The sequence below is a fragment of the Kogia breviceps genome, chromosome 8 (genome assembly GCF_026419965.1).
Source record: "Kogia breviceps isolate mKogBre1 chromosome 8, mKogBre1 haplotype 1, whole genome shotgun sequence".
NCBI classification, from domain to species: domain Eukaryota; kingdom Metazoa; phylum Chordata; class Mammalia; order Artiodactyla; family Physeteridae; genus Kogia; species Kogia breviceps.
In genome coordinates, this window is record NC_081317.1 from 20,649,810 (window position 1) to 20,664,351 (window position 14,542).

The 14,542-nt window shown below is 39.5% G+C and overlaps 1 protein-coding gene across 1 annotated transcript; it reads left to right on the forward strand.

The window, feature by feature from the left end:
* Window positions 1-475: 475 nt before the first annotated feature.
* Window positions 476-14,279, forward strand: ZFP37 (ZFP37 zinc finger protein). Its single transcript, XM_059071555.2, is given in 5 exon segments — window positions 476-578; window positions 581-621; window positions 4,885-5,011; window positions 5,319-5,453; window positions 11,715-14,279. Coding segments are annotated over 5 exon segments (1,902 nt in total). The 5' UTR covers window positions 476-490; the 3' UTR covers window positions 13,226-14,279.
* The last annotated feature ends 263 nt before the right edge of the window (window positions 14,280-14,542 follow it).

Here is a 14,542-nt window from a genome sequence, read left to right on the forward strand (position 1 = left end):
CATTGTTTTTATACCATAAATGAAAAGACATATATTTCAAAGATTAGCGTTCTCTCTGTATAAAACAATGGCATCTGCCCGATTGGGCTTTTTCTTCTTTTTCCCTCCAGTTTCTCTCATTATCCCAGCTTTCTGGAGTCTGCGGTAGGCAGTGCGATTCCCGGCTTCCCCGCAGCTGGCTGCACTGACTGGGAAAAGCAACTCCAAATTCTGTCCTCAAGTGTTGAAACCTTTGAGCGCCGGGGGTGGGTTGTCAGGCACAGTGCAGCACTCTGCAGGGAGCAGTCTGCGAGCCACGTTTTGCCCGCTTGCACCTCACCACTGCGAGACCATCTCAGCTAGCCGGGCCACCCACCTCTGAGCCCGCCAGAGCGCCAGGTCCCCACTGTACGGCGGCGACTCGGTCAAGATGGCCGCGCCCGGGCGGATACCCAAGGGCGGCGCCATCGCAGCTGCCGAACTGGCAGAGGCCGCGCTCTGGGGGGCCGCCATGTCGGCCTCCGCCTGCGTCCTGATCCTGACAAAGCCAGAGACCGCGGACCGGAGGAGGAGTGTAGGGACGGCTGAACAGGCCAGGTGTCCCCGCAGATGGCGGTGTCGGAGCCCGGGGGCAGCGCCGCGGTGAGCGCGATGATGGGGAGGGGTGGTCTGGTGGTCAGCTGCGGTCGAATCGGGCGTCAGTGACTGGAGGGTTGCTGTAGTCTGTGAAGATAGGTGATTCGGGAATTGGAGTCGGTACTGGAGGGCCTCTTGCAGGGGTGGGGGGATGGTGTTAGCACACTCAGGGATCTATGGAGTAGCGCTCGGGAGGTGTCTGTGGAGTCCGTGACTGCTGCAGTTTGAGGAAATCCGTGTTTGAGGGATATGCGGTGACAGTGGTTGGAGGGGAGGGGTCTGTGGCGGTCCCTGGAAAGTCAGGGTTTGGGAGGCCATGGGGATCAGAAATCGGGGCTTTATGGTGTATCAAAGATTGGGGCGTCTGTGGGGGTCCCAACTGGGAATGTCTAGGGGAGCCAGCGATTACGGTGCCTTTGGCAGTTAGACTGGATTGTCCCGGGCTGCGTGCAGAGGTGCAGGGAGGTCAGTTAGTAGCTTATTGCAGTAGTTAAAGCGAAGAGATGATGATGATGGTTTACAATAGGCCAGGATGTTGAAAGGCTCTTCTGCATCGATATAGAGATAGTGCAGGGCTATGGTGAAAAGGAATGTGGTGTTAAAGTTTTCAGTGAATGAGGGAGGATGACTGTGCGGAAAAGTTGACATAAAAGACCTGAAACAGCTGTCCTTAGAAAGGTCTGATTGCAAGGTTAACCTTTGGCCAACATCCGAGAACTTAGATTTCAGGAGAGTTCCCGCTATTCCCAGGAATTTAAAAGGTGGCTCACTGTGCCTAAACTATGTAAACAATGTGCTTTATGCTGAATGCCTGATTTCCTTCTGAGAATCTGGGACTTTTGTATATGCTAGGCAGAGAGTGCCGATTTGACCAACCCCTAAAAATGTTGTTTACCAAGCATTGGTAAACAACATTTTAAAAAATTGAAGTATAGTTGATTTATGATTGTGTGTTAGTTTCTGGTGTACATACAGCAAAGTGAAAAAATATATATATATACATATATTCTTTTTCATATTCTTTTCCATTATGGTTTATTACAAGACATTGAATATAATTCCCTGTGCTATACAGTAGGACCTTGTTGTTTATCAATTTTATATATAGTAGCTTGTATCTGCGAGTCCCAAACTCCTAATTTATCCCTCCCCCACCCCCTTTCCCCTTTGGTAATCTAAGTTTGTTTTCAATGTCTGTGAGTCTGTTTCTGTTTTGTAAATAAGTTCATTTGTGTCATATTTTAGATTCCACATATAAGTGATATCATATGGTGTTTGTCTGACTTACTTCACTTAGTATGATAATCTCTAGGTCCATCCATGTTGCTGCAAATGGCGTTATTTCATTCTTTTATATGGCTGAATGGTACTCCATTGTGTGTGTGTGTATGTATATATATACATACACACACACACACACACACACACACACACACACACACACACCACATCTTCTTTATGCATTCATCTGTCAACAGACATTTAGGTTGTTTCCATGTCTTGACCATTGTAAATAGTGCTGCAGTGAGCATAGGGGTGCATGTATCTTTTCGAATTAGAGTTTTCATCTTTTCTGAATATATGCCCAAGAGTAGTGGGATTGCTGGATCCTATGACAACTCTATTTTTAGTTTCTTAAAGAGCCTCCATACTGTTCTCCATAGTGGCTGTACCAATTTACGTTCCTACCAATAGTGTAGGAGGGTTCCCTTTTCTCCACACCCTCTCCAGAATTTATTATTTGTAGACTTTTTAATGATGGCCGTTCTGACCAGTGTGAGGTAATACCTCATTGTAGTTTTGATTTGCATTTCTCTAATAATTAGCAATGTTGAACATTTTTTCATGTGCCTATTGGCCATCTTTATGTCTTCTTTGGAGAAATGTCCATTTAGGTCTTCTGCCTATTTTTTAATTGTTTTTTTTTTTTATTGAGTTCTATGAGCTGTTTGTATATTTTGGAAATTAAGCCCTTGTTAGTAGCATCGTTTGGTAAACAACATTTCACATGTGTTAGCACAACTCATTTCTGAAAGAATTAAGTATGTACTGTGTGACTCTACTGGGAGAGGACATTTGGAAACTTGTTCCTGGCTTCCTCTGGACTTCACCTCATGCAGCTATTACCTTAGCTGATTTTGCACTGAATTCTTTTGCTGTGCTAAATCATAGCTATGAGTACAGCTAAATGCTGAACGCTGTGAGTCCTTCTAGTGAATCATCAAGCCAGACTATTAATGGGTTAAAGTCTGGTGATACTCTAAACGAGATAGGGAGTTTGAAGGATGAGTGAAAAACTGTTGAAAGTATAATTTACTTCGTTTTCAGGCCCTGAGGTACATGGATTGGGGTGGAGGTGGGCAAACAACCTCCACGGGGATCACTGTAAGGGGGCAGAGTCCTCAGGAGACAGGTAGGTTTTGGTTAAAGCAAGCAGGCAAAGGGAATGGCTAAAGAGGGTGAGCGTGTAGTGAAGTTTACTGGCAGTGATTAGGGTTTCTGTATAAGCCACTGTTTGAGAGTTCTGTTGGCATCAGTGACTGGAGATTGATAGGATTTGGGGTGATATCAGAGATGGAGATTGTTATGTTCCACTGGTATCAATAGTTGAGGAACTGTGGGAATATGTAAACAGAGTGTTTGTGGGGCAAGTGGCTGGGGAGATCTGTTGCTGTTAGTGATTGGGAGGTTTGTTGGGATCAGTAATTTTGGAATTACAGGCTTAGTGATTAGGAAGGGCCATGCTGGCTCAGTGATTGGGAGGCCAGTGACAATTAATGACAGGACTTATAGGAATCAGTGACTGGATGTTTGTGAGGTCAGAGATTGGTGGCACATGCAGCTAATTTATTGGTGGTTTATGGTGGTCAGGGTTGATCTTTAAATGTTAAACAGACATGTTTGAATGTATACTTATCAGTTTCAGAATTCTCCAGTAGCTGCCTAATAAGAGGAGAAGTTTAACATGCTTTAATTTCTCCCCTGTCCCCAACCAGTTATATGCCTGCTTATTTTTCTTACATCATACCTCTTGGTTTTAAGGTTACTTTTATAACAATTGCACAAGAATGTTATCAAGTTACTTGGATGTAACTAGACATTTTACTGGTTTTACTATTCATAGTTCTCTCTTGTATATGCTTAAGTCTTTCCCAATCTTGAAATCTTTATTCTGATCCAATTTTCCTTCTTTTAAAAATCATTCCTCTTCTTCTCCTCCTGTTTCTCCTCTTCCTACCACATTCCCAGTTTCTCCCTCTCTCCTTCTCTTTATTTCTAAAGTACATAGGTAATATACTTTCTGCATCCTTACATGCCTAAAATACCTACTTTTGCTTCCAAACATAAATGATTTTTTGACTGGTCATAAAAACCAAGGGTCTCAAATCTTCTACCTCAGAACTCTATAAACACTACTCCATAGTCTTTAGTTACAGAAGAAAAGATGAAGACTGATTCTGGTTTGTTTGTTTGTTGTAATTGTCTTTCTCTCCGATAATCATAGGATTTTTTTTCAAAGTACCATAAACTAAGTGGCTTATAAACAACAGAAATTTGCTTCTGACAGTTCTGGAGGCTAGAAGTTTGACATCGATCGGGTCGGGATCTGGCGACAGCCCTCTTCCAGGTTTCAGACTTCTTGTTGGATCCTTACTTGTCAGAAAGAGCAGAGACAGGAAGCAAGCTCTCTCATGACTCTTATAAGGGCACTGATCCCATTCATGAAACCTCCCCTCTCATGATCTCATTGAACCCTAATTATCTCCCAAAGGCCCTATCTCCTAATATCATCACATTGGAGGGCAAGGTTTCAACAATGAATTGGGGGGGACACAAACATTGAGTCCATTATAGGGACATTTCTTAATATGATTTTTGTCTCTCAAAAACAAAAATGCAAAATTGGGTAAAAAAATAAGCCCCGTGGGCTTCCCTGGTGGCGCAGTGGTTGGGAGTCCGCCTGCCGATGCAGGAGACACGGGTTCGTGTCCTGGTCCGGGAGGATCCCACATGCCGCGGAGCGACTGAGCCCGTGAGCCATGGCCGCTGGGCCTGCGTGTCCGGAGCCTGTGCTCCGCAACGGGAGAGGCCACAACAGTGAGAGGCCCGCATACCGAAAAAAAAAAAAAAAAAAAAAAAAAAAAAGCCCCGTGTATAACATTATGATCATCAGTGAATGGTCAAGGTAAGAGAAAGTCATTATTATCTTGTCTGCATCTCTCACTGATGTGGATAACATTGGACTGAACTAGGAATGTACTATTACAGGGATCGGTAACATTCAAAGATGTGACTATGGCCTTTACCAAGAAGGAATGGGAGCAACTAGATCCTGCTCAAAAGAGCCTGTACAAGGATGTGATGCTGGAGAATTACAGCAACCTAGCCTCAATGGGTAAGGACAAAGTAATTCAAAGTGTGCCTACTGTGATGCCGTCTCTCTGAAGTTCTTGGATAAGTTTATCCTTAATTTTTATGAATCAAAGAGTTTTAATCCCCTTTGGGTACTAGCCAGAATACTTGTGCTCCTGCCTTGAAAATGGAGGATCTACTCAGATGGGGTACATGGACATCTGCACTGTGAAATTTCAGAAGCCATGTATTCTTTTATCCTTTAAAAGGTCTGAAGCTTAAATGGTAGGGCTTGATTTCTGAAATGTTTGTTGTTCTAACACTCAATTTCTATCTTTTCTCATGAGTAGGGTATCAAGCTCTCAAACCACACATGATATCCAAGTTGGGAAAAGAAGAAGAGCCATGGCTGGGGAAGGGGAAAAGACCCAGACAAGGTGGTCTGAGTGAAATAGCAAGACCCAAGGGAATAGGAGCCAATGGAAGTAAGTTCCTAGTTTCTTGGTGGTAACTTTAGAATTCTTTTTTTCCCACATTTTTATTATTTATTAATTTTAAAATATATATTTTTCTTTTTATTGAAGTATAGTTGATTTACAGTATTGTGTTAGTTTGAGGCATACAGCAAAGTGATTCAGTTATACATACATATATATATATTTAAAGATTCTTTTCCCTTATAGGCTATTGCAAAATATTGAGTATATTTCCCTGTGCTATATAGTAGGTCCTTGTTGGTTTTCTGTTTTATATACAGTAGTGTGTATATGTTAATCCCAAATCCCTAAATTATCCCTTCCTCCCATCTTTCCCCTTTGGTAACCATAAGTTTGTTTTCTGTGTCTGTAGGTCTGTTTCTGTTTTGTACAGTTCATTTGTATCATTTTTTTTTAGATTCCACATATAAGTGATATCGTATGATATTTGTTTTTCTCTGTCTGGTTTACTTCACTTAGTATGATAATCTCTAGGTCCATCCATGTTGCTGCAAATGGCATTATTTCATTCTTTTTTATGGCTGAGTAATATTCCATAGTATAAATATACCACATCTTCTTTATCCACTTATCTGTCGATGGACATTTAGGCTGCTTCCATGTCTTGGCTATTGTAAATAGTGCTGCAGTGAACATTGGGGTGCATGTATCTTTTCGAATTATGGTTTTCTCTAGATATATGCCCAGGAGTGGGATTGCAGGATCATGTGGTAGCTCTATTCTTAGTTTTTTAAGAAACCTCCATACTGTCTTCCATAGTGGCTGTACCAGTTTACATTCCCACTAACAGTATTGGAGGGTTCCTTTTTCCCCATATCCTCTCCAGCATTTATTATTTGTAGACCTTTTGATGGCCATTCTGACTGGTGTGAGGTGATACCTCATTGTGGTTTTGATTTGCATTTCTCTAATAATTAGCAGTGTTGAGCATCTTTTCATGTGCCTGTTGGCCATCTGTATGTATTCTTTGGAGAAATGTCTGTTTAGATCTTCTGCTCATTTTTTGATTGGGTTGTTTTTTGATATTGAGTTGTATGAGCTGTTTGTATATTTTGGAGATTAATCCCTTGTTGGTTGCATAGTTTGCAAATATTTTCTCCCATTCCGTAGATTGTCTTTTCATTTTGTTTATGGTTTCCTTTGCTGTACAAAAGCTTTTAAGCTTAATTTGGTCCCATTTGTTTATTTTTTCTTTTATTTCCATTACTCTAGGAGAAGGTCCAAAAAGATATTGCTGCAGTTTATGTCAAAGATTGTTCTGCCTGTGTTTTCCTCTAGGAGTTTTATAGTATCTGATCTTACATTTAGGTCTTTAATCCATTTTGAGTTTATTTTTGTGTATGGTGTTAGAGAATGTTCTAATTTCATTCTTTTACATGTAGCTGTCTAGTTTTCCCAGCACCACTTATTGAAGAGAACTGTCTTTTTTCCATTGTATATTGTTGCCTCCTTTGTCATAGATTAATTGACCATAGGTGCATGGGTTTGGAATTCTTCGAGTAATTTATTCTTAAATTTGTCTTATAGATCTGAGGAAGTAGCAGTAGAAAACTATCAGAATCTCCTGGGGGAAAAAGAGTTCAAACTACAAAGATTCTCCAACCTTGGAGATTCTAATATCTCTTCCTTCTGTGAACCTGTCCACATGAGAGGTTCTCATAGGAGATTCACTGTAGTCAGGAGCCAGTGTGACTTATGGGGATTTGCTTATACCACTTGTATCAGTCAGCTTAGGCTAAGTTACATCCCATTAAAGAAAGACCCCAAAATCTTAGTGGCCTACAAAAAGAAAGATTTGTTTCTTGCTCAAGCTGCAGCCCTTTTCCACATTATCTTGTGACCTACACTGAAAGAGCAGTCCCTATTTGGCAAATTCTGGTCTCATTACAGAGGCAATGAAGAGGGAGTGGAACCATATGATGACTTAAAATCACTGATTGGATGTGGTAGATATCTCTTTCTGCTTACATTTTATTGGTTCATTAGTCAGAGCAGATCACCTGGCCACTCCCAAGTTCAGCTGGGTAGGAATGTATACTCCTTTCACAGGGACGATTCAAATGGCCATGCAGTGGGGCTGGGAGGTGTAATCCACAGGGAACAATAATACAGTCTACCATACCACTCGGGTTGTGGTAGGATAAAAGGTGAAAAACAGGGCTCTAAACCTTGGGTACCAGACCATCAGATGCCTAACTGACCCTTCCATATAGCCATCTTTCCTCATCCATGCTCTCTGTTGCTCAGTTTTGAGAAAGACCAGTGAACCCTTTTAGCTGTTTTCTTAAATAACCCCATTCCTGCTTACCTCTCCAAAGCAATGCTTTTTAAAATTATCCTCCCTTTTCCTAATATCCTCAGCTTTTCTCCCTTCGTCTACCCACACTCTTAGACCCCATAGTATCAAATTTCTGTCCTAGAGATTCAGGCATTCTTAAATCTGTCCTCTATCCAGATCTCTTGGCGTGATCCTCCTGCCCCTCATTACTTTCCATTTCCCCCCCTTTCACTGTGAAATGCTCTAGACCTGTGGTCTATACCACCAACATTATTTCCATTTTCTCCCTAACCCTTGCAGTCAAATTCCATAGGATCCATGCCTCTAACAATTTCTTACTTTAAAGTCAGCAGTGGTAACCTTCCAGTGCATATTTTAATAGTTTTGATCAGCCTGAAATTCTTGCCCACCTAGCTTGAATTATACCACTTGAATCTGATTTTATCATTTAAGTGTTCCTTTACCAATTTTTTCACCAGATTCTCTTCTTTCTCACTTTGTTGAAGTGTCCCTAGGGTTTTGTCTTCTACTATCTATTCTTTTTTAAAATTCTGTTTTCTTCAAATATTGTGTAAATAAAAGCTATTTATTCTATACTGGTGACTTCCAAGATAAATTTATCTTGTCCAGATAAATCTTCAATTCCTTTGTTTTATATTTTACCTCCTTACAGGATAGATTATTCTCAGATGGTCAGAAATTGAAAGCTTTATCTTTCTTTCTAAATTAGAGCTTCCTTCCACCTTCCTTGTTTTTATCAGGGTTGGATTTTAGGCCTGTCTGCCATAGAGTTCCCATGAATCCTTGCTCTCTGCCTTCCCTCTTACTATTCTTTCCTCAGTTCCTGAGTTTTTTCCCCCCTCAGTTCTGACTGACATCACCCAAATTAGATTCATATTGTCCCATAACTAAATTGCTCCAATTCTTAGGTAGATTATCAAATCCCCCCCTTAAAAAATTCATCTTAGATGTTGCCACCAAACATTAAAATATTCAGTTATTATATATCACTGCAGTCCCCAAATTAGCAGAATGTCTACAATATCTTTTTAAGTTTCTTCTAACATTGAATTTTTCAAGACTCCGTGAATTTCCCAAGACCAGAGGGACCAGTCCTTCAAATGACAAATGAAGAGACTTCATAGAGTTTTGTTTGTTTATTTTATTTTATTTATTTATTTTTGGCTGTGTTGGGTCTTCGTTGCTGCACGTGGGCTTTCTCTAGTTGAGGTGAGCAGGGGCTACTCTTCATTGCTGTGTGCAGGCTTCTCATTGCGGTGGCTTCTCTTGTTGCAGAGCACAGGCTCTAGGCTCCCAGGCTTTACTAGTTGTGGCATGAGGGCTCAGTAGTTGTGGCTCGCGGGCTCTAGAGCGCAGACTCAGTAGTTGCAGTGCACGGGCTTAGTTGTTCCACGGCATGTGGGATCTTCCCGGACCAGGGCTCAAAACCATGTCCCCTGCATTGGCAGGCGGATTCTCAACCACTGAGCCACCAGGGAAGTTCTTCATAGAGTTTTTGATCCATCCAGTTTTGGCTGTCTTCACTTTTCTCGCTGATACTTGGTGTTACAACTAAAAAATCATCCTGAGTCATTTAATACTTACATTTTGTCATTGCTACAGTGACTCTATTCTTGGCTCAAGTTCTTCTGTCGTCCTTGAAGTTTCTTCAAGGAAGGACTATTCTATTCCCTCCAATGATTTGCTGGGTCTAATGAGCTCCATGCTTCAATTTCTGAAGTTACAGTCATTTTAGCTTAAAATTCATGTCTTAGTTACTGTCTCAGATTCAGAACAAGCTTATAGCCTTAATTACATGCTCTGCCAGACCCAGCTCTCCCCTAGTATTACCCTATTATTATACCAGTTCACTAGTCCAGAGCCTCCTCTCCTCCCTCATGGTAAATTTCTCTTGTGATGCTTTATATCTTTTCCAGCTGGCCAATGTCAGTTGGGACCAGCCCAAATCATCATAATAAGAGGTTCTTATAACCTCTCCCTCAAGGGGAAAGGTTTGAGTTTTGATCCCTGTCTTCCCAGAGGGAGATTTGCCTCCATCCTCCCCAGCATCCTTGGACACTGGAAGATGCAGCCTTGTCATGCTACATAAAAGTTCTTGTTATACTCTTTCTCTCAGGATGCTTGCATCACTTAAAATTTCCTAAATGAGAAAGCAGCTGGCAACTCCAATTCTTCCTACTATAAGTATAACACTACTTTATGTATACTTATAAAAATTGATCTACTTCATGGGAACTAATCTCTTAAAAGTTCTCCGTAAAGTAATAGTATTTCCCGGCTAGATATTCAAACACCATAACTCTTTTCTGTTTGAACTCAGTTTTCACTTTATCCATGTAATGTTCTTTTACTAGTAAAACAACTATTCACTTTTAATCTCTTTTTTTTCTGAGGTCATGGGGACTCTTATATCTGCTTCTCTCTTTGAATCTCTTTGATTCCTATCCTGAAGCTTTTTCTGTTTTTCCATGTCCATAGCTGAAAAAGGCCACCCCCAAAATGGTAGTCCTAGCTTCTAAATTGTTTGGTTTTTACATATGTAACGTCCATATCTAGCTAACAGAAGTCTTCAAGTTTCAATTCTAAGTTCTTAGGAGAATTGTTGAATAGCTGGAACCTGGTGTTTACCACTGTCTGATCAATTGTTTTCAAGGAGAAGTTGGATCATATACTACAAACATGGCTGCCTACATCTGTCAATGTGGGTGGTGGTCTCAGAGAAGGGAAGCATAGACTGAGAAGATATCTCAAAATGTATAATTGTATAATGTGTGGAGGAAAGAATGTGAGCAATCACTTAGAGTTGGGAATTAGCTTAAAATTTATAATTGGCAATTAGAGTGACCTGACAGGAAGGTGTGCTCCATAGCAAACTATTGGAAAACAAGTGTGTGTGTACACTGTAAATCCAAATGGTGTAAAGTTTATTTGCCAATATCAAACTTTATAATATGGTAAAAACATCAGGTAACTCATAGAAACTGTGGGAAGTTTTTTACTACAGGAATTGCATTATTATATTAATCATGGCTGGTAGCAGTGGAACATCCTTTCCTGCTTAATCCCTCAGTCATCTATATGCTCTTCAGTACTCTTTGATGGATTTACCTTATTTTCTCTTATTTTGGCTCTTTGGGGAGCAATAACAAAATTTTACTTGAGCTATCCTAAGTAAATGGAGGAATTTATTGTAAGGCTTCTTGTAACCTAAGGGGTAATACTTCAGCTGGGGACTAGAACCAGTACTGGGAAGCCATTAGGAACTGGGATTATGCAAATGGTCTCTTTGAGGACACATGATCTTACATCTCTGCTTTTCTGTGGATGTATGTCCTATTCTTTGTACTGATGAACTTTCTGTTTACATACGGAAAATGTGGCTTTATAGTACTTGTCTTATATCATTTTTAAATTTAGCACCCAGTGGAAACTAACTAGAGTCTAAGTTTTTAGGAGAGGTACTCTTATTGGACATCTTTGCTTGAGCCATTTGTCTCCAACAGTGACTATGGAGAGTTGGATGAATATAGATGGGCTCTAAGAGCCAAATACTATTTGGTGGATTGGTAGTTACTAAAGCTGGACAGCTTGGGCTGAGGAGAGACTTCAAAAAGTGTCAACAACAGTTACAAGCTTTTAACTTCATCTGTTTTTTATTCACTGCTCCTTGTGTTTATTTCATCTTTTATCCCAGGTTACAAGGTCATATTTATAAACAGCCAAAGCCTTTTCTAATCACTATTGTCAATGTTCTTTTCCTGTTTTTACTACAGCACTTTCCCCTTCAAGTCCAAAAAGACAGGGACATTTGCACTTGATATTTCATTCACTTTAGGATACTAGGCTTGAATAAAGATTCAGCCCCACAACAAGGCATTTCTTTATAAGTTGTATTCCAAAATATGAGAGTGTAAAGATTCACAAGAATGTCTCATTGAATTCCACTTTAGAAGAAGTCCAGCAAGATGATGACCAGCTAGAGAACCACCAGGAATCTCAAAACAAACTCCTTAGGGAAGTTGCTTTCAAGAAAACAGCTCTGACTAAGAAAAAGGGCCGTGAATGTAGTTCATTGGGGAAAAAAAATGTGAGTACAAAATATGTTCCTTCAAAAAAAAACCTTCTTAAATTTGATTCACATGGAAAGAATTTAGACTTACCTAGTCATGTAAGAAATTACGTAGAAAAGAAACCTGATGTAGTTAAAGAGCATACGAAATCATTCAGCCATAGCTTATCTGATACAAAGAAAGACAAAAATCAAACTGGAAAAAAATGTGAGAAATTACCCAACCATAGCTCATCTAATAGGCCTGACAAAACTCAAACTGGCAAGAAACATACTGAACGGGACAAAATTCAAACTGGAGAAAAACATAAAGAATCATCCAGCCATAGCTCATCTCCTACTAAGCGTGACAAAACTCAGAATAAAGTGAAACCATATGAATGTAATGAATGTGGGAAGGTTCTCAGCCACAAACAAGGACTCGTTGACCATCAGAGAATTCATACAGGTGAGAAACCATATGAATGTAATGAATGTGGGATAGCCTTTAGCCAAAAATCACACCTTGTTGTACACCAGAGAACTCACACTGGAGAAAAACCATATGAGTGTATTCAGTGTGGCAAAGCCCATGGTCATAAACATGCCCTCACTGACCATCTGAGAGTTCATACTGGGGAAAAGCCCTATGAATGTACTGAATGTGGGAAAACCTTCAGACATAGCTCAAACCTTATTCAACATGTGAGATCTCATACAGGCGAGAAGCCCTATGAATGTAAGGAATGTGGAAAGTCCTTTAGGTATAACTCATCTCTTACGGAACATGTGAGAACTCATACAGGTGAAATACCATATGAATGTAATGAATGTGGAAAAGCCTTTAAGTATAGCTCATCCCTTACTAAACACATGAGAATTCATACAGGTGAGAAACCCTTTCAATGTAGTGAATGTGGGAAAGCTTTCAGCAAGAAGTCACACCTCATTATACATCAAAGAACTCATACTAAAGAGAAACCCTATAAATGTAATGAATGTGGAAAAGCCTTTGGACATAGCTCATCTCTTACTTACCATATGAGAACTCATACAGGTGAAAGTCCTTTTGAATGCAATCAATGTGGGAAAGCTTTCAAGCAAATTGAAGGTCTTACTCAACATCAGAGAGTTCATACTGGGGAGAAACCCTATGAATGTAATGAATGTGGGAAAGCCTTTACCCAAAAGTCACACCTCATTGTACATCAGAGAACTCATACTGGGGAGAAACCCTATGAATGTAATGAATGTGGAAAAGCGTTCAATGCAAAGTCACAACTTGTTATACATCAGAGATCCCACAGTGGAGAGAAACCTTATGAATGTAATGAATGTGGAAAAGCCTTCAAACAAAATGCATCCCTTACTAAACATATGAAAACTCATTCAGAAGAGAAATCTCATGAGTGAAATTAGTGTGGGAAATCTGAACTAAAGGTTTTATTTAACCTTAGAAGTATTCTGTCTTTAAAGAATGTTAGAAAGCTTTTAACAAGCAGTCATACCTTGTTACACATGAGAGAATTTGAAAATGAATCATCACGTGGAAGAAGTGGATGGAGAGTTTAAACCTTTTATATAAAATATTGTTTTAAAAATTATTATAAATGATCTATATATTCAGATTGAATATAAAGCTTTTAAAATTGTTAATAATTGAATAATCAGAGCACTAGAGAAACAAATTACATTTTCTGACAATTCCTGAGTTGCTTGAGGGTAGTGTACTTAAGCACCACATATGAGAATTGAATTTGCATATCTGTTTATTGCCATGTATAAATGTGTGTGACCATTGGTATGAGTTTCATCTTTGATGCTATCATGCAGCTCTTTCTTAATGTCTTTGCTAGTCCCTGCGTCAGCAGAAAACTTTATAAAAGGGTTATTATCTATGTTAAAATAATGTTAACACAAAATTAAGAGAAAATAAAAGAAATCAGCTGAGAACACACAGGTGCTGGTAGGGAATGCTATCCAAGGTATATTGTTGAGTGAAAACAGGTTGCTCAACTGCGTATATAGTTTGTTCCCACTTGTGTACAAAAGTGTGTGTGTGTTTTCCTGTCTGTCTGTGTGTATGTATATATGTATGTTTGTATATATACATATATTTATATGTGAGTAGATTCGTTTGAAAAAATAAAAAAGAAACTTAGTGGTTGCCATTGGGCACAGGACTACAGGTTGCCATTGGGGTCTGGGATGGGAGGGAGACCTCCTTTTTATTGTATACTCTTAAAATTTTAAAATCATGTACATATCTTATTTTCACAATTAAAATCCGTTTAATATGTATAAATCAATACTAATGAAAATTTTCACTGAACCCACTCCACGATGTTATTTGACAAAGTAAGAATTTCTATGCTTATTCATGAATGAGGTTATGGTATTAAATTTGATATTGAATTCACAAAGGCTTTTCCTATCAAACATGTTCTTTCATTAAAATAATGAATTACAACTATAACTCAGCACTGTGTTTCTTTTATTCATCATATTTTTAAAGACTGAAGATGAACTGTGATTGCAGCTGAATGAAAGTAATTTTCTGCACAATCACTCCATTTTATCTCATATTCAAAGTGCTTATACACAAATACCTCAATCTGGGATTTCAAATGTGTTGCAACAAATGGCACTACTTCCTGTTCTTGCCCAATAGCAAACCTTGTTAATGTATCACTGCACTCTTTCTGAGTGAATCTAGACTTGGCCTCAGAA